Here is a 27,503-nt window from a genome sequence, read left to right as displayed (position 1 = left end):
GGCGTTGTTCGCCAGGCGCGCCTCGTGCGCCTTTGCACCTCAACGAAGGCGCAATCAAGGCGTGATTGAGGCACCGTGATCGATCGTGAACAGATATGGATTTTAAACCAAAAAAAAACATTCCAAATCAACGTTATTTGGAATTAGGGCACGGGAAACAGGAGAAGAAAACACAGGAAGGGTGGAAGAGAACGCAGGAAGGGAGGAAGAAACCTGAACCCTTTTTCATCCGTCACTGCCATCGCTGTTGCACCATCGCTGAGGAAGAAACCCAAGTATGTTTTCCTTCTTTTTTCCTGCTTTTTCTGTTCTTCACTTCATCTTCTTCATCTCTTCTTCTTCTTTTTTGTCTGTTATCATCTTCTTCTTCTCTTCGTTTCTTTTTCTTCTTCGTTTCTGTATCTTTTTTTCTTCTGCAGTTTTGTATCTTCTTTTCTTTGTTGTGCTGCTGTCCAGTTCGTGTTCTGCTTTGCTGTGTTGCTACTGTCCAGTTCGTGTTCTGCTTTGCTGTGCTGCTATCCAGTTCGTGTTCTGCTTTGCTGTGCTGCTATCCAGTTCGTGTTCTGCTTTGTTGTGATTCTGTCCAGTTCGTGTTCTGCTGTGCTACTGTCCAGTTTTGCTGTCCGGTTTTGTTTTGTTTTGGTTTCCTGTTTTTTAATTTTTGCAAGTTGTGTGTTTGCTTCCTAGTTCCTACTGCTGTCCGGTTTTTAAATTTTGTTGCTGTGCTGCTGTTCGTATTGGTGCTGCTGTTTTTTAATTTTTACAGGTTGCGTTTTTGCTTCCTAGTTCCTATTGCTGTCCGGTTTTTTAATTTTGTTGCTGTGATGCTGTTCGTATTGGTGCTGCTGTCTGCTGTCCGATATTTCATTTTTTTACTGTTTTTTTATTTTTGTTTCTTGTTTTGCTTTTTGTTTTTTACTATTGCTGTTACTGTACAGTGTACCGTGCTTTTCTATTGCTGGTACCATATTAATTTTATTTTATTTTTAATTTTTTAGATTATTTGCTTATTCAATTATCATGGAAGGTAGTAGTGATACTCCAACATATATATCAAAAGATCCGGGATGGAATTATTTTCAAAGAGTTAATCCGGATAATAAAAATGATTTAATTTATAACTTTTGTCAAAAAGTTACAAAAGGGGATATTTATCGTGCAAAACAACATCTTGTTGGGGGGTTTCGAAATACTACGACTTGTAAAAAATGTCCACCTCATGTACGTGAAGAAATTAAAAATTTCATAGAGAAAAAGGCAGAGAAAAGTAATCTTTCTCAACTTGCGACATTGGACTTTGAGGATGTAGACCCTCTTGGTGATGATATTAATATGGATAATATTGGGGCTAAAGGTGTGCCACCTATAAGTACAAGTACAAGTTCTAGATCAGTGAATATGCAAAAAAGACCCAGACAAATAGGTCCAATGGATACGTATTTTGCTACTATTGTACAAAAAAATTGTTGAAAGTAGAAAGGGTAAAGAAAGACAATCTACGATAAATGAGGCATACAAGAAAGAATTGAGGGAAAAAGCTTGTATGACCATAACTGAGTGGATGTATGATGCGACAATTCCATTTAATGCCGTTAATTATTCAAGCTTCAAAAGAATATTGGACTTGGTTGGCCAATATGGTATAGGTCTAAAAGGACCTAGTTATCATGACGTGCGGGTTCCTTTTCTAAAAAAAGGCGGTTGATAGTGTGACAAATGATTACATTAAGTCGTGTGAAATAGAATGGGCCAAGTATGGTTGTAGTTTGATGGCAGATGGGTGGACAAACAAAAGGTAGAGAACATTGATTAATTTTTTAGTGAATTCTCCTAAAGGTTTAGTTTTCATCGAATCGGTTGATGCTTCTAATTATGCAAAGACTGGAGAGAAAATATTTCAGTTGCTTGATCGATTTGTGGAGCGTGTAGGAGAAGTAAATGTTGTTCAAGTTGTTACAGATAGTGCAAGTAACAATGTGCTTGCTGGTAAGAATCTATTTAATTCTTTCTTATCAATATGCTTTTTCTTATATATGTTAAATTTATCTACTTTTCTAATTTCGTTTGTAGGAAAATTATTAGAAGCAAAAAGGCCACACTTGCATTGGACTCCTTGTGTTGCTCACTGCGTTGACTTGATCTTAGAAGATATAGGGATATTGCCTGATTTTAAAGCAACATTGAAGAAGACAATGAGTGTGAATGCTTACATTTATGTTCGCCCCGACATGGTAAATATGTTGAGGCAATTCACAAGACAAAAAGAGCTTTGTCGGGTAGGTGTCACAAGATTTGCTAAAGCTTTTCTTACTCTTGAAAAGATGCACCTACAGAAGCAAAATTTAAGAAAAATGTTCATTTCGAAGGATTGGACAGAGAGTAAATGGGCAAAAGAAGCGGCAGGGAAGAAGGTAGCTAAAATTATCATGACATTTAGATTTTGGAGCAGTATTGTGCATATTTTAAATATATATGGCCCTTTAGTTCGTGTTCTGAGACTGGTTTGTTGGGTTTTTCGGGCCGCGAAAACCGCTTTTCCGCGTCGCGGAAACCCCTAGCCAACGGATCCATGCAAAGAAAGAGTTTGAAAACACACGAATACGAGTTTCTACCTAGATCTACACTTAGATCTACAAAAGAAAAGGTTATACCTTTGAAGCGAAGCCCTTCGCGTTCCCGCTCGTCCAAACGGTGCCGGATCTCGAGAGTATCAAAATAGATACCCCTCTAGAAGTATCCACACGGACACGTAGGTGGAGAAAAACCACACAAAGGGTGTGCTAGCACCTTGTGTGGTTCGGCCAAATTGAGGAGGAGAGGGAGAGGGAGAGCTAGAGGAAGAAGATGGAGTGAATGAGTCTTGAATGAAAATTCATTTCCATTCATCCTCTTGTGTGGCCGGCCACTTGAGTAACTCCCACTCATTTAATGTGGCCGGCCACATTAATGGGAAAGGAGGCTTGTAACCTCCATGAGGTGGCACACCATGATGACGTGGAGCATCATCTTTGGTCCACATCTTGCCATCTCACTTATGATGTGGCAATTAGTCAAGTCAAACTTGACTCTTCCTCTTCCTCTCAAGTCAAGTCAAACTTGACCAAATCTCTTCCATGGTTGATCTAATCTAACCATTTGATTCAAGCCAACTTAATATAATGAATCTAATTCATTAAATTGATTGATTTAACGAGTCATAATCTAAATTAGACTCATTAATACATGAATCAACCTAAGGCCAACTCAATTAGTCCAATTTGGATTACTCTTAATCCAATTGATTCATCAAATGAATCTAATCCTCTTGTTCATCATACGAACATAATCTCCATCTAATTGTCTCTGACATGGTGACCTTACTAGGTTCTCGAACGTCGGCAACGCCCTAAACCCATTTAGGAGCATAAGTAATGAGTGGTATCTAGCAACATATCATTACTACCCAAGTTACAAGAATGTTGAGATCCAACATCACCTTTTGACTACTAATTGTGGCTCCTCACAATATATGACAAGTGTCCTTCTATCCTAGACATCTAGATTGATCAATGTGAGGCATAGACCGTGTCATCCTCTGATCAATCTAAATCCTGAACTCCAAGTAGATTCACTAAATCAAATGAGCTCAATATCTCATATTAACTCATTTGGGCATGACCATGCACTTCGTAGTCTCAATCTATCAAGAATACCGATGTCACTCCCGTCATATAGGAGGGATAGATCTCATTTACATCACTCACATCCCTTTGCATAATTCGTTACATACTCAGTAATCGCCTTTATAGTCCACCCAAATACGCGACGCTTTACAAACCAAAGTACATAACCTCAAGTAGGGAACTGGTGACTTCAGTCAAGGACTAATAGTCATACTAATAGCCACATGAGAAAGTATATGCCACTCATATAACGATCAATGATACTTTCTCACGGGCGGGTCATTCAAGATACATTCTCTAATGCATACCCATGTGTCAACTTGATATCTCTATATCCATGACGTGAGATCAAGTCATCGAGTTGACCTACATGCTAGTCTTATTATTAACATTGTCTCTGAATGTTAATACTCGATTAGGAATGATTAAGAGTAGTGTTCCCTATATCATCTCACCATCGATTTAACCAATCGATTGATATAGTAAGAACCTTCTACTTAAGGACGTTATTATACTTAGTTTATTTGACACCAATACAAGTAAGTATAATAACCAAAATCAAATGCCTTGATTTATATAGAATATGATACAACAAGTCCAAAATACAATCATCAAACGATTGGCTCTAGGCTCTAGCTAACAATCTCCCACTAAGACTAGTGCCAATCAACAGAGGCTCTAAGCCCCATTGACCCAGTGACCATCACGCTCCTCCCGCCAAAGCCTCGTCAAGGGATCTGATGTTAGCCTGTAGTACTCTGAAATCTTCACATCTCTCTCGATGATTTCGAATGAGATGGAAGCGTAGTATGTGTTTGTCCACTGGCGAGCGAGGTTCCTTCGCGCTATAGCTCCATTATCACAATAGAGCTCAATGGGTCAAGAATGCTAGAACCACCCCAAGTTCAATGATGAATTCATGGATCCAAACCGCCTCCTTCGCCTCCGATGCAACAATGTACTCGACCTCTGTCAGAATCGCTTATTGTCCCGCTCGAACTCTTCCAAATGACAACACCACCATTAATGCAAATACCAACTCGATCGCGATCGATAATCATCTTGATCGGTTTGAAGTCGACATCATCAGAACCCTTTACAGCTAGCTCATCATTGCCTCCATATATCAAGAAATATTCTTTAGTCCTTCTTAAGTACTTAAGAATATTCTTGACCGCTATCACTTTCACCTGGATCTGACTGGTATCTGCTCGTCATTCTCAAAGCATACGAGACATCAGGTCGAGTACATAGCATGACGTACATGATCGATCCATGCGATTTCTCTCCTCTCTAGAAGAGGGACCTTGAGTCTTCGAAAGACTCACGCCATGTGACATCGGCAGAAATCCTTTCTTGGAGTTCTGCATGGCAAACCGAAGGAGTACCTTGTCAATGTATGTACTCTGACTTAGGCCAAGCAATCTCTTAGATCTATCTCTATAGATCTGTATCTCTAGAATGCGGGATGCCTCACCTAAGTCCTTCATTGAGAAGCAACTCCCTAGCCAGGTCTTGACAGACTGATGCATAGGGATGTCCTTCCCAATGAGTAGTATGTCATCCACATACAATATGAGGAAGACGACGTACCCTATCAGACCTGCGAAGAGGTATGTCTACTTGAATTGGTTGTTGTTCCTCAACTCTTTGTGGAACAACATCATCCACAACACTTTGTGGTTTCAGTTCAACTTCCATCGAGGCTTCAGTGTTAGGATCCGCATCTTGAACTTCATCTGCTAGGATCCACTAGTGTTTCTAGAAACAAAGTCCCTTTCTAGAAAGACTCCAGTCTTTGCCATAACTATCTTGTGCTGACTGGGAATGTAGAAGTAATATCCCTTAGTTTTTTGGGATATCCTATAAAGTAGCACTTGTCGGATTTGAGTCCTAATTTATCTGAGACTTGACGTCTAACGTAAGCCTCACAACCCCGAATCCTCATGAAAGACACCTGGGCATCTCTCCTAGTCCATATCCTATATGGTGTCTTTATCATGACCTTAGATGGAACTCGGTTGAGTATAAAAGCTGCCGTGCCTAGAGCATAGCCCCAAAGGTATGTCGGAAGATCTGTGTGACTCATCATAGATCGTACCATATCTAATAGGGTACGATTCCTCCTTTCGGATACACCATTCCACTGTGTTCCAGGAGGAGTGAGTTGGGATAGAATCCCACACTCAGCTAGATAGTCACGAAACTCATGGCTAAGGTATTCTCCACCTCGATCTGATCGAAGTATCTTAATACTCTTGCTGTCGGTTCAGATTTCATTCTTGAATTCTTTGAACTTTTCAAAGGATTCAGACTTATGTGTCATTAAGTACACATAACCATATCTACTGAAGTCATCAGTAAATGTGATGAAGTACCTATAACCTCCTCTAGCAGCGACATTGAAAGGGCCACATACATCACTATGTATGAGTCCTAACAAATCAGTCGTTCTTTCACTGTGCCCACTAAAGGGAGTCTTGGTCATCTTGCTTAGTAGGCATGACTCGCACGTCTCATAAGATTCAAAATCAAAGGAGTCCAGCAAACCATCCTTATGGAGCTGGGATAAGCGCTTGTCATTTATATGACCTAAGCGATAATGCCAGAGATAGGTTTGGTTCAGGTCATTTGACTTGAACCTCTTGATATTTATGTTATAGATAAGACTTTTAAGGTGTAGAATATAGAGTCCGTTTATCAGAGGTGCACTACAATAGAACATATCGTTTAAATAGACGGAACAACATTTGTTTTTTATTGTAAACGAGAAACCTTTCTTGTCCAAACAAGAAACTGATATAATGTTCTTAGTTAATGCAGGCACACTAACTCTAGTACAAGCCCAGAGGGCAGAGATAGAAAATAAGTCCCTACAGCAACAGCAGCAACCCGTGACTTTTTCTTATTGTTTTCGCATTCCGTTTTTCCTTTAATCGTATTGTGGCCCCATAATTCTTCCTTTCGGTCGTGATATACATGCGCGTCCCCTTGACTTTCCTTTCCTGTAAGTATTCTAGGGCGTTCTCCCGAGCGGGCCCTTCTTTTGCCCTTTTGGGAGCTTTTGGGCAACCCTTATCTGCAGTCAGCCGTTCGACCGCCTGCGTAGTGTTAGGTCTGTTGTTGTCGTTTGTCTAGTTGACTTGCGTTTAACGTCGCCGCTCAACGATTTGTTGGGGACTCGAGTTTAACATCACTGCTCGACGACTGACGAAGACACGCATTTAACGTCGCTGCTCGATGGTTTAGTGGAGACAAGGTTTTAAGGTCGCCGCTCGACCGTAGATGGAGACGAGAGTTTAAGGTTGCCGCTCGACCGTTGATGGAGACTAGGGTTTAAGTTCACCGCTCGACGATCTGTATATATTTGCATCCGGGTTTGCGATTGTTGCTCGACCGTGGATGAAGACGTACTTAAAAGAGGCCTCTACTCTTTATTCAAACTTTCCCTGCACTCGGCCAACACAATAACTGCAAAATACAGGATTCACTTGCGCACCTCTCATCCAGTCTTATAGGGTTGCAGATGATTTGCGTTCCAAGGCCTCTCGAGCTGCCTCCCCTCTTCGTCCTCCAAATAATAGGCGTCCGAGCGGAGCTTTTGTCTTCTCCATGGTGCTTCGAGCTTGGTGACATCGCCGACCTGCTTCACTTTCTTCCAGACGAGGTCGTCGACCTGGAAGGATCTCGGGATCACCTGTCGATTATAATTTTGCCTCATACGTTGCCGGTAGGCCGTTAGCCGAATAGTGACTTTTGCCCGCGCTTCGTCCACCAGGTCGAGCTCCATTTGGCTCAGTTCGGCGTTCCTTTCGTCGTAGTGTTGCACCTGATCGGATTCTACTCCCACTTCCACTGGGACGACTGCTTTGTCACCGTACACCAACTGAAATGGGGTTACGCTGGTCGCCTCTTTCGGAGTCGTGCGGAGAGCCCATAGCACGTTGGGGAGTTCGTCGACCCAGCTTCCTCCTATGTGGTCGAGCCAAGCGCGCAAGACTCGGAGGATTTCCCGATTGGTGACTTCTGCTTGCCTCTTGCTCTGCGGATAGACCATCGAAGTGAAAGCATGCTGGATACCATATCCCTCACACCACTCCTTGAGCCTCTGATCGCGAGGTGTCTTCCACGGAGACGAGACGCAAATACGCGTGTCGGATACGGCAGAATCGTGTCATTGACTTTTTACAAGTTTGACCAATTAGACACGGCTATGACACGGATGAGACGTTTTCGGACACATTTGGGCACAATTGCAAAAAAAATTAAAAATTTCGAGGGTAAAATTGGAAAATAATAAAATTACGAGGACTACTTATTCAAATGAAAAGAAAGCCCTAAATTACTCTCCCTGCTCCCGATTCTTTTTTTCATCGCGACGGAATTTTTTTATTGGGACCATCTCCTGCGCCGTTGCTCGCCTGCGCTCTCCGCTAGCTGCCAACACTCTCCGCCTCTCTTCGTTGCTTGTCGCTACTCGCAGAAGCCCGTCACTGCTCGCAGAAGCCCGCAGCAGCCCGCCGCTGCTCGCAGAAGCTCGGCGTCGCCACCGCCGGTCGCAGAAGCCAGCAGTAGCCCGACGCTGCTTGAAGAAGCCCATCGCTGCTCCCAGAAGCTTGCCGCCGCTCGCAACAGCCCCCGTCGCTTCCCGTTGCTGCCCTCTTTCTGGTAAGTTTACTTTTTTGTTTTTTCTTCTGAGATCACGAATTTGTTTTTGATTTTGGTATGTTTCTAGTAAGTTTAACAATAGGCTCCCCTTCGATGCTTCTTAATTGTTATTTTTAGTCTATTTGTCATGGAAAGTTTTTAAAATGAGAGTGCATAGGAGGATGTTGATGATTATTCTCCTTTGTGGAAATTTGTAATCAAGGTGGAAAAGGCAGTTGGAGGAGGAAATGTCACTTGGTCATGCAATATATGTAGTAGAGTGTGCAAAGGATCATACTCAAGGGTGAAAGCACACCTGTTAAAACAAAAAGGTGCTGGAATTGCAGGTTGTACGACTGTTACAATGGATCAAATGAAGCGTATGCAACAACTTATTGATGATGCGGAATTCAGAAAGAAAAATTTTAAACAGAAAGAAGTTTCGCTGCCTTCGTCATCTGCATCATCAAATATGGCTTCAAAATCCTCATTTTGTTCTAGTGGTATTTTGCAAAATGATGATCCAACAAAGAAGAAGAAAGGACCACTTGACCCGCTTGAAAAATCATTTAACTTGAATGCCAGAGATGAGCACCACTCTAAAATTGCAAGGTTGTTTTACACTGGGGGATTATCTTTCAATATTGCTAGGAATCCTCATTATGTTCGTGCTTTCAATTTGGCTACTCAACGAACAATTCCATGTTATCTTCCACCTGGATACAATTTATTGAGAACTTCACTTCTTCAAAAAGAAAAAGCTCATATTGGAAAGCTTTTAGAGCCAACAAAAGTTGCTTGGAAACATATTATTTGTAGTGATGGGTGATCGGATGTGCAAAGAAGACCGCTAATTGAGAGTGGTCGATCATATATTTAATAGTGGAGAAGTCCAAGTAGATTATGGCTGACTGGACATTTGACAGTTGGAAGTCTAGTTGAGAGTTGTCAAGGGAAATATGCTAAGTAGGTCAAGATTGATTGGATACTTAAGAGTGGAGAAATCAAGTAGGTCACGCTTTACTTGATACCTACAGTTGGAAATCCAATAAGGAGTTGAAGTAAAGTCCAAGTGAGTCACAGTTGATTGACCACTTGACAATGAGTGAAGTCCTAACAAGTCATGGAGAACTAGATGTCAGGATGAGAGGTGAAGTTCTAATAGGTCATAAGAGGATCGGATGTTAGACACGAGAGGTAAAGCCCAAATAGGTCAAGGAGGATCGAATGCTTGAGACAATAGGTGAAGTCCTAAAGATGAGAAGTTTTTAGGTAAGGAAAGTTCTAGTAGGTTGAGGTCAACTCAATACTAGGTAAAGATAAGGTTCTAGTAAGTTAGGTTGACATACACTAGTCATACAAGGAAGTTCTAGAGATATGATCTTCTGACACAAGGGAATTTAATATGAATGGTATTTTCATTATTGTGAATGGTATCAGTTGACTACATGAACAAATCAATTGATTACTTGGAACAATGTTTTCAGCCTCAATTATAAAAAGTGTTTTCAACTCGAAATCTTGAAATCAAACAAAACATTTTGCAATCATATTGGAGTACCAATCTTCTGATGAACCCGAAACCATAAATTCGAGGTTTGAATGAATTTGTGGTATTGACAGTCGATTGCTATGAGACTACCAATCTACTGGTGAACTCGACTATTCAATTGGAGTCAATTGCAACAATCAACTGATGACGACTATTAGTCGACTAGTGAAGTGCAGAGTAGTCGACTGATGCCTTGGATGCTGAGTTGGAAAGAGCCCTTGAGTAGAGCAACATTCCAATTGCAGCAGAACAATCAATTGTAGGAGCAAGCAGTTGACTTATCGGCGGATTTTAGTCACGAATAACGACACTATAAAAAAGTTTTGTGGAGAATTCTACATAGGTTCTTGGAAGGTTTGGAGGAGAGTGTTGTTGTATTCTAGACCTTCAGGGAGCAATCTAAAGCAACTACAAAGTGAGTAAAGTATAGATTCATTATTGTAAAATTATCTTTATTTGCATTGTATTTATTTTCTATTATAGTTTTGTATTCTTGCTTGTATTGCTTGTAAGAATAGTTGTTATAAGATGTTTCTCTTCCTTCGTAAAGTGTTTGACAAGGGGACCGTAGAGTATGAACTAGGGGTTCCGAACCATGTAAAATCGTGGTGTTGTGTGCTTATGTTTGTTTCATTCTCTAAACTAACAAATTACAAATGAGCACACAACAAACAAAGTGAATCGCTATTCACCCCATCTAGCGATCACAACGGTCCAACATGAATGTCGAGTCTACGTAGCTCAACTCCACCTCAGTCCAATAAATGTAGTATTAGTCCCTACGTCAGTAACCCTCCTGACATGCAACGTTAACACATCTGCCATGATGACCTAATGCTCAATAGCGCGAGCACTAGCCATAGCACCTCGGTGCTTGGCAGCTCAAGCATTGATACAACACCCTTGTGCTCGATACCCGAAGAACCATGACTTGACATCCCGGATTTTCAAGATGATTCAAGGCTATTGCCCAAGCTCGACATGTAAGGCACCCTTCTAAGCTCTGTGCATAGCTTTCCCTTCTGAGCAAGTATTACGCTTCCTTAAACCATTTATGATGGGTCAAGATCCCCTAGAATGCCATTAGCTGTAGTAATTAGAGCCCCAAATTGCCAAATTGGTCGTCACAGGGCATGGTTTGGCCATGCTCCTACACGACTAGATTGTTGTAGGATACGGTCGGGACAAACTCGACTATTACTGATCAAACCCCCTTGACTGTCTGTACTAGTTAGTCTCTATAGAGTTTGTACTAATATGACTTATAATCCCTAGGCTTAACAACCATGAGGCATCCTACAATGGTCTTATAAAAAGGAACTTAGTTGTGGTAACGACTCTGGACCTTTTTCTCTATATCTCTAGCATTTTGCTTCTCTCTCAAGCTTTCATTATCGGAAACTAAAGCATCGGAGGGATTTTGCTGGACATCTCCTATGCCTATTGACACGTGTCGATTTATGTAGGTTTGTTTAGTCTATTGGAAGAAGCTTTAACATTAGCGTCCAAGGAGGCGACAAATTAAGGACATCTCATAGCGTATGGAATGACTTATGAAGTTGCTAACTTGTAAAGAAAATGTCTGATTAGTGGAGGGTAACTATAATAATCTTCTATATAAAAAAAATGAGACGTATGAAATTGTGCAAACTATAAAATTTCGGAAAAGAATGATAGAAAAATGATAAGGATAGAGACAAAGGTGATCGAAGTGAAAATATGATTCATGCATGAAAGGTAGATGATAGAAGTGTAAGGAGTTATAACGCTAAACACGCAGAAAGCGTAGCGAAAAAACAAGTTCCTTTCTAGAAGATCCATGTGAAGGAAAATCATATACTAAGTATTTGTTATAGGGAGGTATACCTTTGGTGCGTGAACACGAACTCCCGACAGCTAGAATCTCAGCACGATCAAACGTTCGCGCCTCTTTCGGTATTCACACAAACAAGTCTTCTGTCTGTCTCACGAACTCAAGAAGTGGAGAAGAAAAACCAACTAAGGTTGTGCTAACAACCACACTAGGAGGTTTCGACCAAGAGAGGGAAGAGAGGAAGAAGAAGAGCAAGAACAAAATTCTCATCAACCTATCTCCAAATCAACTTGTTCTTTGTGTGTGACCTAATAGGTTCTCGTAACGTTGGCAATGTCTCTAAAACTATTTTAGATACATAAATAATGAGTGACATCTAGCAATACATCATTGCTACCTAAGTGACGAGAATGTTGAGATCCGACTTAATCTTTCCGTGTCTATCATCTTGTATGACTCAATCATTCTATCTTTGATATCTAGATACATAAACCATGTCATCCTCTTATTAATTTTTGTGTTTCTTGATCTCTAAGTGGACACACTCAATCAAATAAGCTCAATATCGTATATTGACTCATTTAAGCATGACCATGCATTCTTGTGTCCTACTAATTAAGGGGCCCATAAATATCACTTCCGTCATATGGAAGGGATAGATCTCATCTACTTCAGTTACATCTCTCCACATAACTTATTGCATACTTTATGGTCCACCTTATTACAAGTGACGTTTATCGATATTAAAGTATACAATTCCTTATGTAGGGAATCGTAATGACCTCAGGTCTAAGGACTATTCATATTAATAGTCACTTGAGAATGTTTATGACACTTATATAACGATCCATGAAACATTCTCATGGCGGATCATGTACATATTTTCTAATATATACCCATTTGTTAACTTGATATCTCATATCAATGACTTATGAGATTAAGTCATCCGTTGACCTACACGCTAGTCTCAATATATTAATATTGTTCTTGTATATTAATACTTGATTAGGAATAGTTAAGAGTAGTGTTCTATATATCCACATCATCCCACTATCGATTCAACCAATTGATATGTTGTAGCCTAGAACCTACTATCTAAAGACATTATTATACTTATTCATTCGGCACTGAACTGAAGTAAATATAATGATCAATTTTGCCTTTTATTAATAAGTGAAATATGATACAAAAAGTGTCCTTGTCAATCATCTCATAATTGGTACTAGGGCTAATACTAATAATCTCCTATTAGTACTAGTGGCAATCACTGAAATATCTAATATCTAGTGACCTAATATGACCATTATTCTTCCTCTGTGCCAAAGCCTTGGTCAAAGGATCTGCAATGTTAGCATCGGTCGGTATTATGCATATCCTCATATCTTCTCTATTGATAATCTCTCGAATGAGATGGAATCGTCGTAGTATGTATTTTGATCGCTGATGAGAGCGAGGTTCCTTAGCTTGTGCAATAGTCCCATTGTTATCACAATAGAGGTCTATTGGGTTGCTATACTAGGAACAACACCAAGCTCTGTAATGAACTACTGGATCCAAATAGCCTCTTAGCTACAGTTGAAGCGGCAATGTACTCGACTTCTGTTGTAGAATCAGCGATTGTGTCTTATTTTGAACTCTTCCAGCTCACAATACCACCATTTAAGCAAAATATATATTCAGACTGTGATCTATAATCATCCTTATCAGTCTGGAAGCTAGCATCGGTGTAACCCTTTATAACATGCTCTTCATCAACTCCAAAGATCAAGAAATAATTTTGAGTTCTTCTCAAAGTACTTAAGAATATTCTTAACTGTTGTCCAGTGACCTTTATCTGGATCTGACTAGTATCTGCTCGTCATGCTTAACGCATACGAGACATCTGGGCGAGTACAAAGCATGATATATATGATAGACCGTATAGTAGATGCATAAGGAATCTTATCTATGCGGTCCCTTTCTTCCTTAGAAGAGCGGCATTGAGTCTTTGAATGACACACACTATGTGACATTGGTAAGAATCCCTTCTTGGAATTCTGCATGGTGAAATGATTAAGCATCTTATCAACGTATGCACTCAGTTAGGCCAAGCAATCATTTAGATTTATCTCTATAGATCTTAAGATCTAAAATGTAGGTTGCTTCATCTAAGTCTTTCATTGAAAAGTAATTCCCAAGCCAAGTCTTTACTGACTGAAGAGTATGGACATCATTTCCAATGAGAAGTAGAAAGATGACTGTGCTCCTACTAATTCTTTTGTAGACACAAGGTTCATCTTCATTCTTGATAAAACCAAACGCTTTGATCGCATCATCGAATCGAAGATTCCAGCTTCTAAAAGTTTGCTTCAATCTATAAGTAGATCGTTGCAACTTATGCACCTTTCCAGCATGCTTCGGATCAGCAAAACCTTCAGGTTGTGTGATGTACACATCCTCGAGTAGATTTTCGTTAAGAAATGCAGTTTTGACATCCATCTGCCAGATCTCATAATCATACTAAGCTGTAATAGAAAGTATGATCCGAATGAAATTGAGCATTGCAATTGGCGAAAATGTTTCATCATGGTCTATACCATGAATCTCCTTGAATCCTTTAGCCACCAATCTACCTTCATAAGTATGCATATGACCATCTATGTCAGTCTTCACTTTGAAGATTCATTTACACCCAATGAGTTTGATTCCTTCAGGTGGATCAACCAAAGTTCATACTTGGCTAGTGTACATGAATTCCATTTTGGATCTCATGACCTCTAGCCATTTTTCAGAATCTGGGTCTTGTACAGTTTCCTAATAAGATGTAGGCTCGTTGAGACTAACTAGCACTATATCATCGTTGTCAGACAAGAGAAAAAAAATATCTCTCAGGTTGATGACAGGTCCTATCAGATTTGCGTAGAGCTTGTGCTACTTGAACAGGTTGGTAGGTTGGTGCTCTACAATTTCTTGCGGTGTAACCAAATCATGATCCATAACATCTTATGGTACCTGTTCATTTTTCATCAAGGCGTCGGTGCTAGTTTGTGTATCTTGAATTTCTTCAAGATCGACTTTACTCCACTAGTTCTTCTAGAAATAAATTCTCTTTCTAGAAAGACACCAGTTTTGGGAACAAACACCTTATCTTGCGAGGGATTATAAAAGTAATATCCCTTTGTTTTCTTAGGTTATACTACAAAGTAGCAATTGTCTGATTTGAGTCTTAGTTTATCTGAGACTTGTTGTCGAACATAAGCTTCACATCCCCAAATCTTTATGAAGGCATCTTGGGACTCTTCCAAGTTTATATCGGATATGGTGTCTTTCTGACAGCCTTAGATGGAATGCGGTTAAGTGTGAAAACGGTCGTCTTTAGAGCATGTTCACAGAAGGAAGCATGAAGTTTTGTTTGATTTATCAACGATCGTACCATATCTAATAAAGTACGATTTCTCTTTTCTGATACAACATTCCATTGTGGTGTTTCAGGTGGTGTGAGTTGAGATATGATCCCACTCAACGAGATGATCATGAAATTTTTAATTAAGGTATTCCCCACGTAGATCTGATCGAAGTATCTTAATACACTTACTAAGTTGGTTTTGTACTTTATTTTTGAATTCTTTGAACTTTTCAAAGGATTCTGACTTGTGTCTCATCACATACATATAGTCGTATCTACTCATATCATCAGTGCAAGTAATGAAGTAATGATAGTCTCCTCTAGTTGCTATTCTGAAAGGGCCGCATACATCAGTATGTATGAGTCCTAACAAGTCATTAGCTCTTTCGATGTGTCCACTAAAAGGAGTCTTAGTTATCTTGCCTTAAAGACAAGATTCACATGCCTCATATGATTCAAAATCAAATGAGTCCAAGAGTCCATCCTTATGGAGTTGTGATATGCGACTCTCATTTATGTGATCTAAGCGACAATGCTAGAGACATGTTTGGTTCAAATCATTAGACTTGAACTGTTTGGTATTTATGTTATAGATTGTATTTTCAAAGTCTAGAACATAGAGTTCATTCATAAGATGTGCACTACAATAGAATATTTCATTGAAATAAACAGAATAATATTTGTCCTTTATTATAAATGAGAATTCTCTCTTGTCTAAACAAGAAAGATAATGTTCTTTGTTAAGGCGGACACATAACAACACTCTTTTAGTTTTAAAACAAGTCCAGTGGGCAAAGATAAAAAATATATTCCTACGGTGACAACAGTAACTCTTGCACCATTGCCTACTCATAGGTTCACTTTGCCCTTTGTCAATATTTTACTATTTCTCAGCCCCTGCACATTAGTACAAATGTGAGATGTACACCCGGTATCTAATACCTATAAAGAAGAAATAGATAGATTAACTTCTATAACATTTATACCAGAGGCAGAAGTCTCACTTCTCTTCCTTTTCACTTCCTCTAGGTATAACTTGCAGTTCCTCTTTCAATGTCCAGTCTCATCACAATAGAAGCTTGTTCCTTAGCAACCCCACCTTTGAGTTTCAACGTATTAGTTTTGCCCTTTCCTTTGGCTTGAGTCTTACCCTTACTGTTACTGTTGGGCTTCCATTTGCCTTTGCCCTTTGGTACCAACAAAATGGTGCTAAACTTTGCCAACATGCTTAACTTCTCAGACAATAACTTGTCAATTTTATTCATGTTATAGTTCATGACAAATTGATTCAGACAATGACTGCAAAATAAGGTCAATGGTCAATTCTTAGCCTAGTGAAAATCTAAATCTTAGTAGGTTCTCCACATACTCGATTATTTTGAGCACATAAGCCCCTACAGGACTTTTTTCTTGCATTTTGCATTGAAATAGAGCCTTAGAGATCTCAAATCTCTCATGCCTTGCTTATCCTTGATATAATTGTCTAAGGTGTTCAACCATATCATAAGAATCCATGTTCTCATGTTGCTTCTGAAGCTCAAAGTTCATGGTGGCAAGACATGATACATCTAATACATCATCTTGGTACTTCTTATAAGCATCCTTATCGGCTTTAGTGGCAGTGGTGGGGAGTATTTCAGGAATTGGCTGCTCTAGGACATATAGTTTTCTTTCTTGCTTGAGAATTATTCTCAGATTTCTGTACTAGTCTAGGAAATTAGCTCCATTGAGCTTGTCCTTACCGGTCTAGGAAATTAGCTCCATTGAGCTTGTCCTTATCAAAAACAGATTGTAGGGAGAGAGTATTCGATGTATTTGACGACATAGTGATCTATAACAATAAAATGCAGAAATAAGTATCATATTTAAATAATTTAATTAGACCTTTAATTAAATGATTCTCCTATTGAATTTGTAAAACTTTGGTAGGAGCAAGTCATGAATATGGTTTTACCTACATTACTATCTCTAAGTCCAATTGCGATGACATTCATGTGGGACAAGATCCATATTATACCTCATCTTGAGTTAGTTTTGGCTAATCGCCCAAGACTTAGTATAACATAAGTATGTAACTCTTGTATCATTGGGTGACCAAGACTATTTGTTCATTTGTCTATCTTTATGAAATCCACATTATAACTCATCTTGAGTTAGCTTTGGTTAATCACCCTAGACTAGTATAATTTGAATTTCATCGTATGAGATATGCTTCTAAATTCTCAATCTAATTGAGATAACTTAGTTAAGTCACACCCAAAGTTTAGTAATCGGACATCACAATTGTCTTGTCACATTCTACCAAGATAAATCGAGTCACTTACTTTGACAAAATTGACTACAATTGATCGAGGTACAAGTGAGTACCAAATTTTGATAGACATATTTAAAAGAGAACTAATTATGATTAAACTACACATGTATCACATATAATCATAGCATATCATGGCATACATGCCCCATCAACTACGATCTTCTCAAGCCTATGAGAAGAGCGAAAGGTCAACCTAGGTTAAAGCAGCTTCTCCAAGTGCTTCCTTGGTCGTTGTGTGTTGTTATCCTTCTCCCTTTTTCACCATCGTGCAGTAGACTAGTTCTTCTCCAATTTGTACATTACAAAATCTAAAGAAATTTGAGTTACATTCGAGTGTAGTCTAAATTTACAACAAGAATGAAAAAGGAGAGGCAGGACACGCAGTCCGTATTATGAATTACAACACACATCCAATCATATGGAGGTTAAGGGTCATAACTATGCACCATGTCATATAACATTCATAATATATTATGACATAAAATTGACTATGATTTTAACAACTAATTATGAGCTGCAATGTCATGGCGGTCCTGTTGCCGTATGAGTTGCATATTCATTCCTGTTGCCCACAAAACCTTAGGCCGAGACCTTGGCCGAAATCTTACTCATAATCATGCAAATCATAGTAAACATATCGTACAATTTCTATATCACATATAAAATCTAACTACAACTTAGTATATGTCTTTGCAAGTGGCTCTGATACAACTGTAATGAACTATAGCGCTAAACACACAGAAAGCGCAGTCTAGAAGATCCATACAAAGGAAAATCATATACTAAGTATTTGTTATAGGGAGTTATACCTTTAAAGCGTGAACACGAACTCTCGACATCTAGGATCTTAGCATGATCAAATGTTCGCGTCTCTTTCGGTATCCACACGAAAAAGCCTTCTGTCTGTCTCACGAATTCACGAAGTGGAGAAGAAAAACCACCTAAGGTTGTGCTAGCAACCACACTAGGAGGTTTCAGCTAAGAGAGGGAAGAGGGGAAGAAGAAGAGCAAGAACAAAATTCTCATCATGAAAATAAATCCAAAAACTTCTTTTGTACTCATTCATGAAATTGCCTTAATGTCAATTGCCTTAATTGACATTAATATTTGTCTTCATTCAATACATAAGTAATTCAAAATTGACTACTCTTCATCCAATGTATGATCAATTTTAAATTGAACACTCTTCCTTCATGAATTCAAATTCATCAAATCAGTCAATCAGTCTAATTCATTAACCATCAATCCAAATTGACTCAATGAGTCTAATTCGAATTGGACTCAATCAAATAGTTGGATCCAACTGAGTCTAATTTGAATTAAACTTAATCCAATGATCATATGAACCTATCTCCAAATCAACTTATTTTTTGTGTGTGACTTAATAGGTTCTTGTAACGTTGGCAATATCTCAAACTATTTTAGATATATAAACAATGAGTGACATCCTACCCAAGTGACGAGAATGTCGAGATCCGACCTAACCTTTTCATGTCTATCAACTTGTATGACTCAATCATTCTATCCTTGATATCTATATTGATCAATGAGGCATAGACCGTGTCATCCTCGTATCAATCTTTGTATTTCTTGATCTCTAAGTAGACACACTTAATCAAATAAGCTCAATATCGCATATTAACTCATTTAAGAATGACCATGCATTCTTGTGTCCTACTAATCAAAGGGTCCATAGATATCACTTTCGTCATATGGAAGGGATAGATCACATCTACATCACTCACATTCCTCCGCATAACTTATTGCATACCTAGTGATTGACTTTATGGTCCATCCTGTTACAGGTGACGTTTGTCGATATCAAAGTATACAACTCTTTATGTAGGGAACCGTAGTGACTTCAGCTCTAAGGATTATTCATGCTAATAGCAATATGAGAATGTTTATGACACTCATATAATGATCCATGAAACATTCTCATAGCGGGTCATTTAGTACATATTCTCTAATATATATTCATGTGTCAACTTGATATCTCATATCCATGACTTGCGAGATTAAGTCATCCGTTAACCTACATGCTAGTCTTAACGTATTAATATTGTTCTTCTATATTAATGTTTGACTAGAAATAGTTAAAAGTAGTGTTCTATATATCCACAACATCTCACTATCAATTTAACCAATTGATATATTATAGACTAGAACCTACTACCCTAGGACATTATTATACTTTTTCATTCGGTACTGAACTGAAGTAAATATAATAACCAATTTTATCTTTTATTAATAAGTGAAATATGATACAAAAAGTACCCTTGTCAATCATCTCATAATTGGTACTAGGGTTAATACTAACAAGAAGCATTGAAAATTATTGGGAAAAAAATAAGCCTAACACATGATATTTCTTGGCCTAAAAAAAGCTTATGATAGTCTTGAGGAAAATTATATGGAGAATTCTAAAAAAAAAAGTGCTAGCGTAACGTATATTGAAATAATTAAAGATATGTATGATGATGTAATGGCAAAAGGGAAGATATGGTTGCATCAAGGAGGATTAATTAAAGTGCTTCTTATGAAGATATGGTTGCATCAAGGCTATATTTTATATACTAGTCATGGATGAACTTATTAGATACATTCAAGATGTGTTATCGTGGTGCATGTTTGCAGATGACGTTCTTTTGGTCGATTAGACACGTGAATAAGTAAATGTTAAGCTTGAATCTTGATAGATAGTAAACACTTGAAGTAAAAGTAAACACTTGAAGTAAAATGTTTTAAGCTTAGTAGAGCAAATAATAGATGAAATTTTAGCAGTAGTAAAAGTAGCAAGGCTATTGTTAAAATAAGAGATGACTAGTTACTTGTAACTGAAAGCTGTAAGTGGTTCACTTTTCCAAAAAGATAGAGTGGTTGATAGAGATATTTTACATAGGATACAAATACGAGAGTTGAAATGAAGAAGGGTAATTGTAATTGTAAGGCAGCTTAAGATTAAAGGGAAGTTTTACAAAATGATGCTTGGACCTCTTTATGTTATATGAAGTTAAACGTTGGATTATGAATCTTGCACACGAACTGAAGATGAGAGTTATAGAGATAAGGATGTTATAGTAGATTTGTGAATATACAAAGATGGACATGAAATGAAATGAAAATATTAGAGATTGCGCCGATTGAGAGAAAACCTTTGCATTTAAGATTATATAGACATGTTAGGTGTTGTGAGACCATGCCAAATACACATTAAGGAAAAGAGAGATAAAAAACGACTTGATTAGTAAGGATAAAATATAATAATAAAATTCATTTAAATATAAATGATGATAAAATATGGGATCAAACCCAATGATGTAGGAGGATCTCTATAGTCGACCCCACCACCAAGTGGGATAAATTAGCTTGTAAAAATAAAATGTCTTATTCCTTTGGTTTGGTTTTAATGTTGTGTATAAAGTTCAGACCCATAACAAAGCAAAACCGATAAATTTACTTAATGTAAAAATTACACTTTATATCACACCTTATATCACACATTTACAAAGTGTTCACACTTAAGTCCTAGATTTTAATCTTTTGATGTGTTAAAATTCCTTTCCTAATTCTATATGCAAGAATTCAAGGTATTCCCTCCCTACAGACTGAACTAGTGTAATATAGACACAGAGTTTATGAATAATCCTTTGAGCTCTTCTAAAGATGCCAATTGCTGGTATATGTACAAGAATTTAATAGCACAACAGTATTGATGTCCATCATCATTTAACTCTCAGCTAATTGTTGTTCCATATTCATCAAATTGCAGGTCAACATGAATGAGAAGGACTACCAAAGGAAGAAGAACAAGTTCTTGCCAAAGATACATGCTTGGTAGATCTCATAATTTCAGAACACCTAATATAGTTTGTGTAGATGTATTTTTTGATTTGCCTTCACTTCACATCATTCTTCTGATTGGCTTGCCTGATGAGCTTGCTAGGGTGCTTTTTTGGTATATGATTCAGAGATCACAAGTTCAAACCTTATTCTTCTTCTTTAGGGACATATTGCCAGAAGTTCAATGTTCGATGTTCAATTGACAACTTACCATGTGACATGCGTATTGCATTTTGCATGTCTGAAAATAGTCCAATGCTTTTTATCAAGCTATTGTAAGTTTTAATTTCAAACTGTTTAGGGTTCAGGAGCATGGTGGCGAGCCTATTATCCCTTTCAGCTGCATCTTGGAAAAGAATTTGGCAGATATGCCAGAGGATGAGGCTGCTAAATACTGCGAGGAAAACAAACTACAAAGGTCAGTTACTCTGCATTTTGCATATCATCTAAAGTGAATATTGACGTATTATGGAAATTTTTTAATGAGATTCAGTGCTAATAGCTGAAGAAGTGGTTGGATGTTACTTTACCTTTAATTTAACGGTCTCACTCTCACTACTTGTACTGTGTATGTGCCTGCCGATCATGATTTTGTAGTTTGTATTGAGTTATAACTGAGAATATCAAATGCAATGAATTTGTTTTCCTTGTAACAATTGATTTTAGTATGCATATAGTTTAAAGAACTTAAGGAAATTTTGAATACTTGTTTCTTTATGTTTGTCATCTACAAATGTCTTGGGCATTCGCCTTATTACTTACATATGAGGGTGGCTTTAAAACATGTTTCTGATTTGTGAAGGTCCTGATATGTGTGAAACCACATCTGGTTTGTCTTTTCTGTAATATCTGATGTTTATCATGGTCATTTGGCTACATGTTATTTTCTTTACTTCATTTTATTTCTTTGAAGTATCTAAAAATGATGTTCTCAACAGGAATTAACATCTCAAATTTTGTCACTGTAGTCTTTTTTTATTTTTGAGGTTTTATTTAATAACACTGGCAATTTACCTTCTTCTCGAGAGTTGTATGAGTTCTTGATCTCATGATTTTTGTGCTCATGTATTCCTATTCCTCAATATCTCTCATTGCCATTTCTGTCACTGGATACATGCATGACACAACCCCATGAAACAGATGTTGCCAAACTATATATATATTTTTTAACTTTTTAATTGCTCCTTTACAGTGCCTTAACAAAAATCATAAAGACTGGATTTGCTGCAATCAATCTCATTTACTTTTTCACAGCTGGGCCTGATGAGGTATAGTAGTCCTGGCTAGCAGATTGCTGTTGGACAAAGATCAATTAAACAATACATGAAATATTTACTTCCATATATGATGGATACTTGACAATTACACAGGTGAAGTGTTGGCAGATCAGACGGCAGACAAAAGCCCCTCAAGCAGCAGGTGCTATTCACTCAGATTTTGAAAGAGGTTTCATTTGTGCTGAGGTATGTTCTTATCATACTATTTCTTTTCCCAAGCCAGTTTCTGTTTTTATCCATTTTGTTTACTAGTCCACTATTCTATATTCAGGTTATGAAGTTTGAGGATCTTAAGGAACTTGGAAATGAAGCCGCAGTTAAGGTACTAAACATATCCTGCAGTTTATTGCATGTGCATCACCTTAATTATTGCTTTCTGATAGACATTTCTGCAACTAGAAACAATGGGTAGATGGGTGCAGAGTGTAGATAGTATGGAAAATTATTGTCTGCAACTAACAAGAAATGCCCTTACGTGTGTGCACTATGTCAACTTTTTTCTTCATTTCAGGCTGCTGGCAAATATAGGCAGGAAGGAAAGACCTATGTTGTTCAGGATGGGGACATAATTTTCTTCAAGTTCAATGTATCTGGGGGTGGAAAGAAGTAATGTTTGATTATGGAAGGCCAGTAGCCAAGCCAACTTTCTTCATGCTTGGCATCTTGATCAGTCTTATTATGTTTTCCTATTTGAATTTGTTGATTAACGAGATGGGGTTCTCTCCTGCCAAATGATTGTAAGAATGTGCAAGTTTCTGCTGCGTGTTAATTAAATTTTTGAGTGCCTTGAGTTCTCGCATCTCTACTATTGTAGTATTATTTTAAGCTAATCGTCTTTAGTTTTTATGTGACCTTTTTAGTAGAATAATGGAAGAATTATTAATCTTAAATTAATATATGAAATGCGAAGCAATTAATTATTAAAACTGTATATTTCCATTGTATATGCAAGGATGCACATTGTGGCCTCTGGGGTGATGGTAATCAAGCATCTAAGAGATAAATCCTATTTACATTGTATTGTAGGAATTTTTTTTAGTGGGATGATAATCCTAAGAATGTTGATTGTTTAGATGAGTTTATGTGAGTATTTTTTGATTTATCTTAATTATTAGTGGGAAATTTTTATAGGGTGGATAAGTCATTTTTAGGATTAGGTTGGATAACTAGATTATAAAAAAAAAATTATGTGCATGTTCATGGTATTCAAATTTGCTAGTGGTTTGTATTTCATATTTCTAGTAGGATTTTCCCTTTCATAATATTCAGTCAACTTGATCTACTAAGGGCTTCTCAAGTTATCTGCACACTTGATTAACATTGTTAGATCACAATTAATTTTAATTTTGAACTTTAGTTAAGAGAAAAAGCATAATAAAATAGTTTTAAAAAAGCAACTCCCCTTTAACTTAATCTCTTCTCATGAAACTAATGTTTCTTTGAGTATTATAAAACAAAACATTTTTCAAAAAGCAACTTTTCCTTAATCAGTCTCTCCCCCTTTGACATAAATAACACTTTTTAAAAAACTTCATCTTATTTAGTCTCTCACTCTTCGACACAAAAAGTTATAGGAAATTTACATATGAAGATTTTGAAACACTTAGATAGTTTTAAGCACTTAGAAAATTCTAGAGAAATTGCAAATTTGATTTAGAAGTTCTAAATATTAAAGATATGAATTTTTGAAAGATTAAAGTTACGTTTGGTTAAGGGTAATGTAATCAAATTTATAATATAATAATAAACTTCGTAATATAATGTAATGTAATCTTAATTATATTACTATATTTGGTAATGTAATGTATATAATCTTTGATTATATTCTTTTGTTTGGTGTCCAATATTATTTTTATACGGAATGTAATTCGTATTATTATAAAATGACAAAAATATCATGCGACGTCGGTGATCGACGGTGGTGGTGATTATCGATGTCGATGATGGCGTTGGTGACCGGAGGTGGTGGCAGCGATGTCGGTGACTGGTGGCGAGTACCGATGTTGACGGTGGCGTCGATGACCGGAGGTGGTGGCAGTGACGTCGGTGATTGGCGGTGGTAGGAGGTGGTCGGCAGCGGTCGACGGGCGGCGACGGCGGCGGAAGCAATGTTGGTGATCAGTTGATGCCGAAATGGAATAGGGTATATTTGGTATTTAAATTTTAGTTAAACGGTGACCTCATAATGTAATCGGACTATATGTTGTTGGCCTTGTAATTTAGATTATAAAATTTTATTACCTTTTATTATCCAGATTATATTACATTATAATTTTAAAATTGTACCAAACAAAGTAATATTATACTGTAATTTTTATTACATTACAAGGCGAATTATCTCCTACCAAACTTAGTTTAAGGGATTTTTGAATGATTTTTTTTTTTTGAAAATGTTATAAAAATTTAGAAATCTTTGAAAACAAAAGAGAAATTATGAAAATATTTGGTAAAAAAATTTATAAGAAATTTTTTTTAAAATAAATTTAGAAAGTTTAAAAGATAATTTCTTAAAAGAGAAATTTTAGGAGAATTTTGAAAATAGAAAATTTTAAGAGAATTTTGAAAAAGTTAGAGAAATCTTTAAAAAAATTTACAATTTTAAGAGGGACAGAAAATTTTAAGATAATTTTTAAAAAGTTAGAGAAATCTTTTAAAAAAAATTTAAAAATATTTTGAGAATAGAAAAAAAACAATTAAGTACAAAATAGAATGTAGGAGAAAAAAATCCTGAAAGACTACTTTCAAATGTTTATTCCTTTTTTGATTCTATTTTTAAGCAATGAATATAGACTTGCTTTTATTGTAGGATAATATAATTTTTATTGTCTCGGATTAACCTTTTCTTGCAAGAAAAAGAGTTGTTGGACAAGAGGGGTCTAAGCGCCGGGAAGGGATTTGGGCACCCAGAGCTGGTCCGGGCGCCCGAAGCTGGTTCGGGCGCTTGGAATGCCAAGGCTTATCCGCTCACCAACTTGGAGTGCGCTTATTGGTTGGCCAACATTACACTCCAGGCACCCGGAAGGGATCCAAACGCCCGGAACTACTTATATAAGCAGTCTTCCACCAAGAGCCAAATACTACTTCTTCTATGATTGCTCTATTGCGCGCTGCTCCAAAGACGCTCCTGCGATGCTACGAAGCTCCTCGGATGACTTGCGACTCAGTTTCATTTTCCTTGTTGTCGGTATTTTTTATAGTTCATATCCTAAATTATGTAATATATTTTGCGAATTATTAGTGATTGCCTAACGAAAGCTCTCTCACGTGCAGACCTTGGAGTAGGAGTCGACGGAGGTTCCTAACCAAGAAAAATTAGTTTGTTAGCGTTGCTTCAATTTTTCTCTTTCGCTGCGTACTAGATTAAGTTTCGACGATCACTATTCACCCCCCCTAAGCGAACTTTACGATCCAACAGGAGGTGCCTCAGTTGTGACTGAAGGTGTCTTGGATGAATAGTAGTTGAGGCACCTCAGATCATATTGTAGGCGCCACCAACATGGCAGAACCATTGAAGAATCGTTGTCTGTGTGAATAAAACTTTATCCATTTAGGTTGCTCCAATGCCTACACAGTTAGTAATCATTTTCAATACTTGTTTTTGATCTTTCAAAGTTTGTAAGAAGCTACCCCGCCTTCACGAAAGAAATCTTTTAATAAGATTTTCAACTATCTTAGATTAATAACCACCCAGATTGTAATCAAGTAAAGCTCTAACCTCTTATTTCTTTTGATATGGGTTATAAGAAGTGGATCCCGTACAATAATGTGAAAAGAGATGTAAGGAGGAGAAAGAAGAAGTAGGGAAGCTGGGAGGAGATAGATACGAATGGTAAGCAAATCCCGATCGAGAATGTATGACCGGTCGGGCTAAAACTGACTAAGGGTACGATGCATGTGGATATGTTCGGCAGGCAAAGCTCGGCCGAGCATGGAGTGTTAGTTAAAGCCCTAGAGCCAATTATTTGATAATTGTATTATGGACTTGTTGTATCATATTCTTATATAAATAAATGCATTTATTGTTTTGGTTATTATACTTACTTGTATTGGTGCCAAATAAACTAAGTATAATAGCGTCCTTGAATAGAAGGTTCTCACTTATATCAATCGGTTAGTTGAACCGATAGTGAGATGATATAGGGAACACTACTCTTAATCATTCCTAGTCGAGTATTAACATTCAGGGACAATGTTAATGCAATAAGACTAGCATGTAGGTCAACTCGATGACTTGATCTCACAAGTCATGAATATAGAGATATCAAGTTGACACATGGGTATGCATTGGAGAATGTATACTGAATGGCCCGCCATGAGAAAGTATCATGGATCGTTAGATGAGTGTCATATACTTTCTCATGTGGCTATTAGTATGACTACTAGTCCTTGGACCTGAAGTCACCATGGATCCCTACATAAGGAGTTATGTACTTTGGTTTCGTCAAACGTCACCCGTAACTGGGTGGACTATAAAGGCGATTACTGGGTATGTAACGAATTATGCAGAGGGATGTGAGTGATGTAGATGAGATCTATCCCTCCTGTATGACGGAAGTGACATCGATATTCTTGATAGAGTGAGACCACGAAGTGCATGGCCATGCCCAAATGATTCAATATGAGATATTGAGCTCATTTGATTTAGTGAGTCTACTTGGAGTTCAAGATTTAGATTGATTAGAGGATGACACGGTCTATGCCTCACATTGATCAATCTAGATGTCTAGGATAGAAGGACACTTGTCATATGATCCGGTAGTAAGGAGGGGGGACCCCCCTTTAAGCAGAGTCAATGTCACGTGGAGGTTGAAAGGTAAAAGGTCAACTAGGGGTTTGTCCGATCGGATAAAGATTGGGGCGACCGGCCGAACGTTCCGAACGGAAGCAAAAATATCCCGACGGGGAGTCGGGGTTCCGACGCTCATGTTGAACCAGATTGTATGGCCGAGCGGGTAGCCCGCTCGGCTGAAGGCATAAAGTAGTAATACTATGAACAGTCTCCACAGAGCA

General features: G+C 37.7%; 1 protein-coding gene across 1 annotated transcript in view; it reads left to right on the top strand.

Annotated features, from left to right (window-relative positions):
- Window positions 1-23,383, top strand: part of LOC122009862 (obg-like ATPase 1) — a 58,200-nt gene extending 34,817 nt beyond the window's left edge. Inside the window, exons 7-12 of the mRNA XM_042566174.1 lie at window positions 21,146-21,210; window positions 21,518-21,634; window positions 22,409-22,484; window positions 22,587-22,679; window positions 22,765-22,815; window positions 23,005-23,383. Of these exons, the coding sequence (XP_042422108.1) occupies window positions 21,146-21,210; window positions 21,518-21,634; window positions 22,409-22,484; window positions 22,587-22,679; window positions 22,765-22,815; window positions 23,005-23,103 (501 nt within the window). The 3' untranslated portion in view covers window positions 23,104-23,383. The remainder of the gene's footprint in view (window positions 1-21,145; window positions 21,211-21,517; window positions 21,635-22,408; window positions 22,485-22,586; window positions 22,680-22,764; window positions 22,816-23,004) is intronic.
- Window positions 23,384-27,503: the final 4,120 nt, after the last annotated feature.

The sequence above is a fragment of the Zingiber officinale genome, chromosome 8A (assembly GCF_018446385.1).
Source record: "Zingiber officinale cultivar Zhangliang chromosome 8A, Zo_v1.1, whole genome shotgun sequence".
NCBI classification, from domain to species: Eukaryota; Viridiplantae; Streptophyta; class Magnoliopsida; order Zingiberales; family Zingiberaceae; genus Zingiber; species Zingiber officinale.
This window is presented reverse-complemented; position numbering and strand designations above follow the sequence as displayed.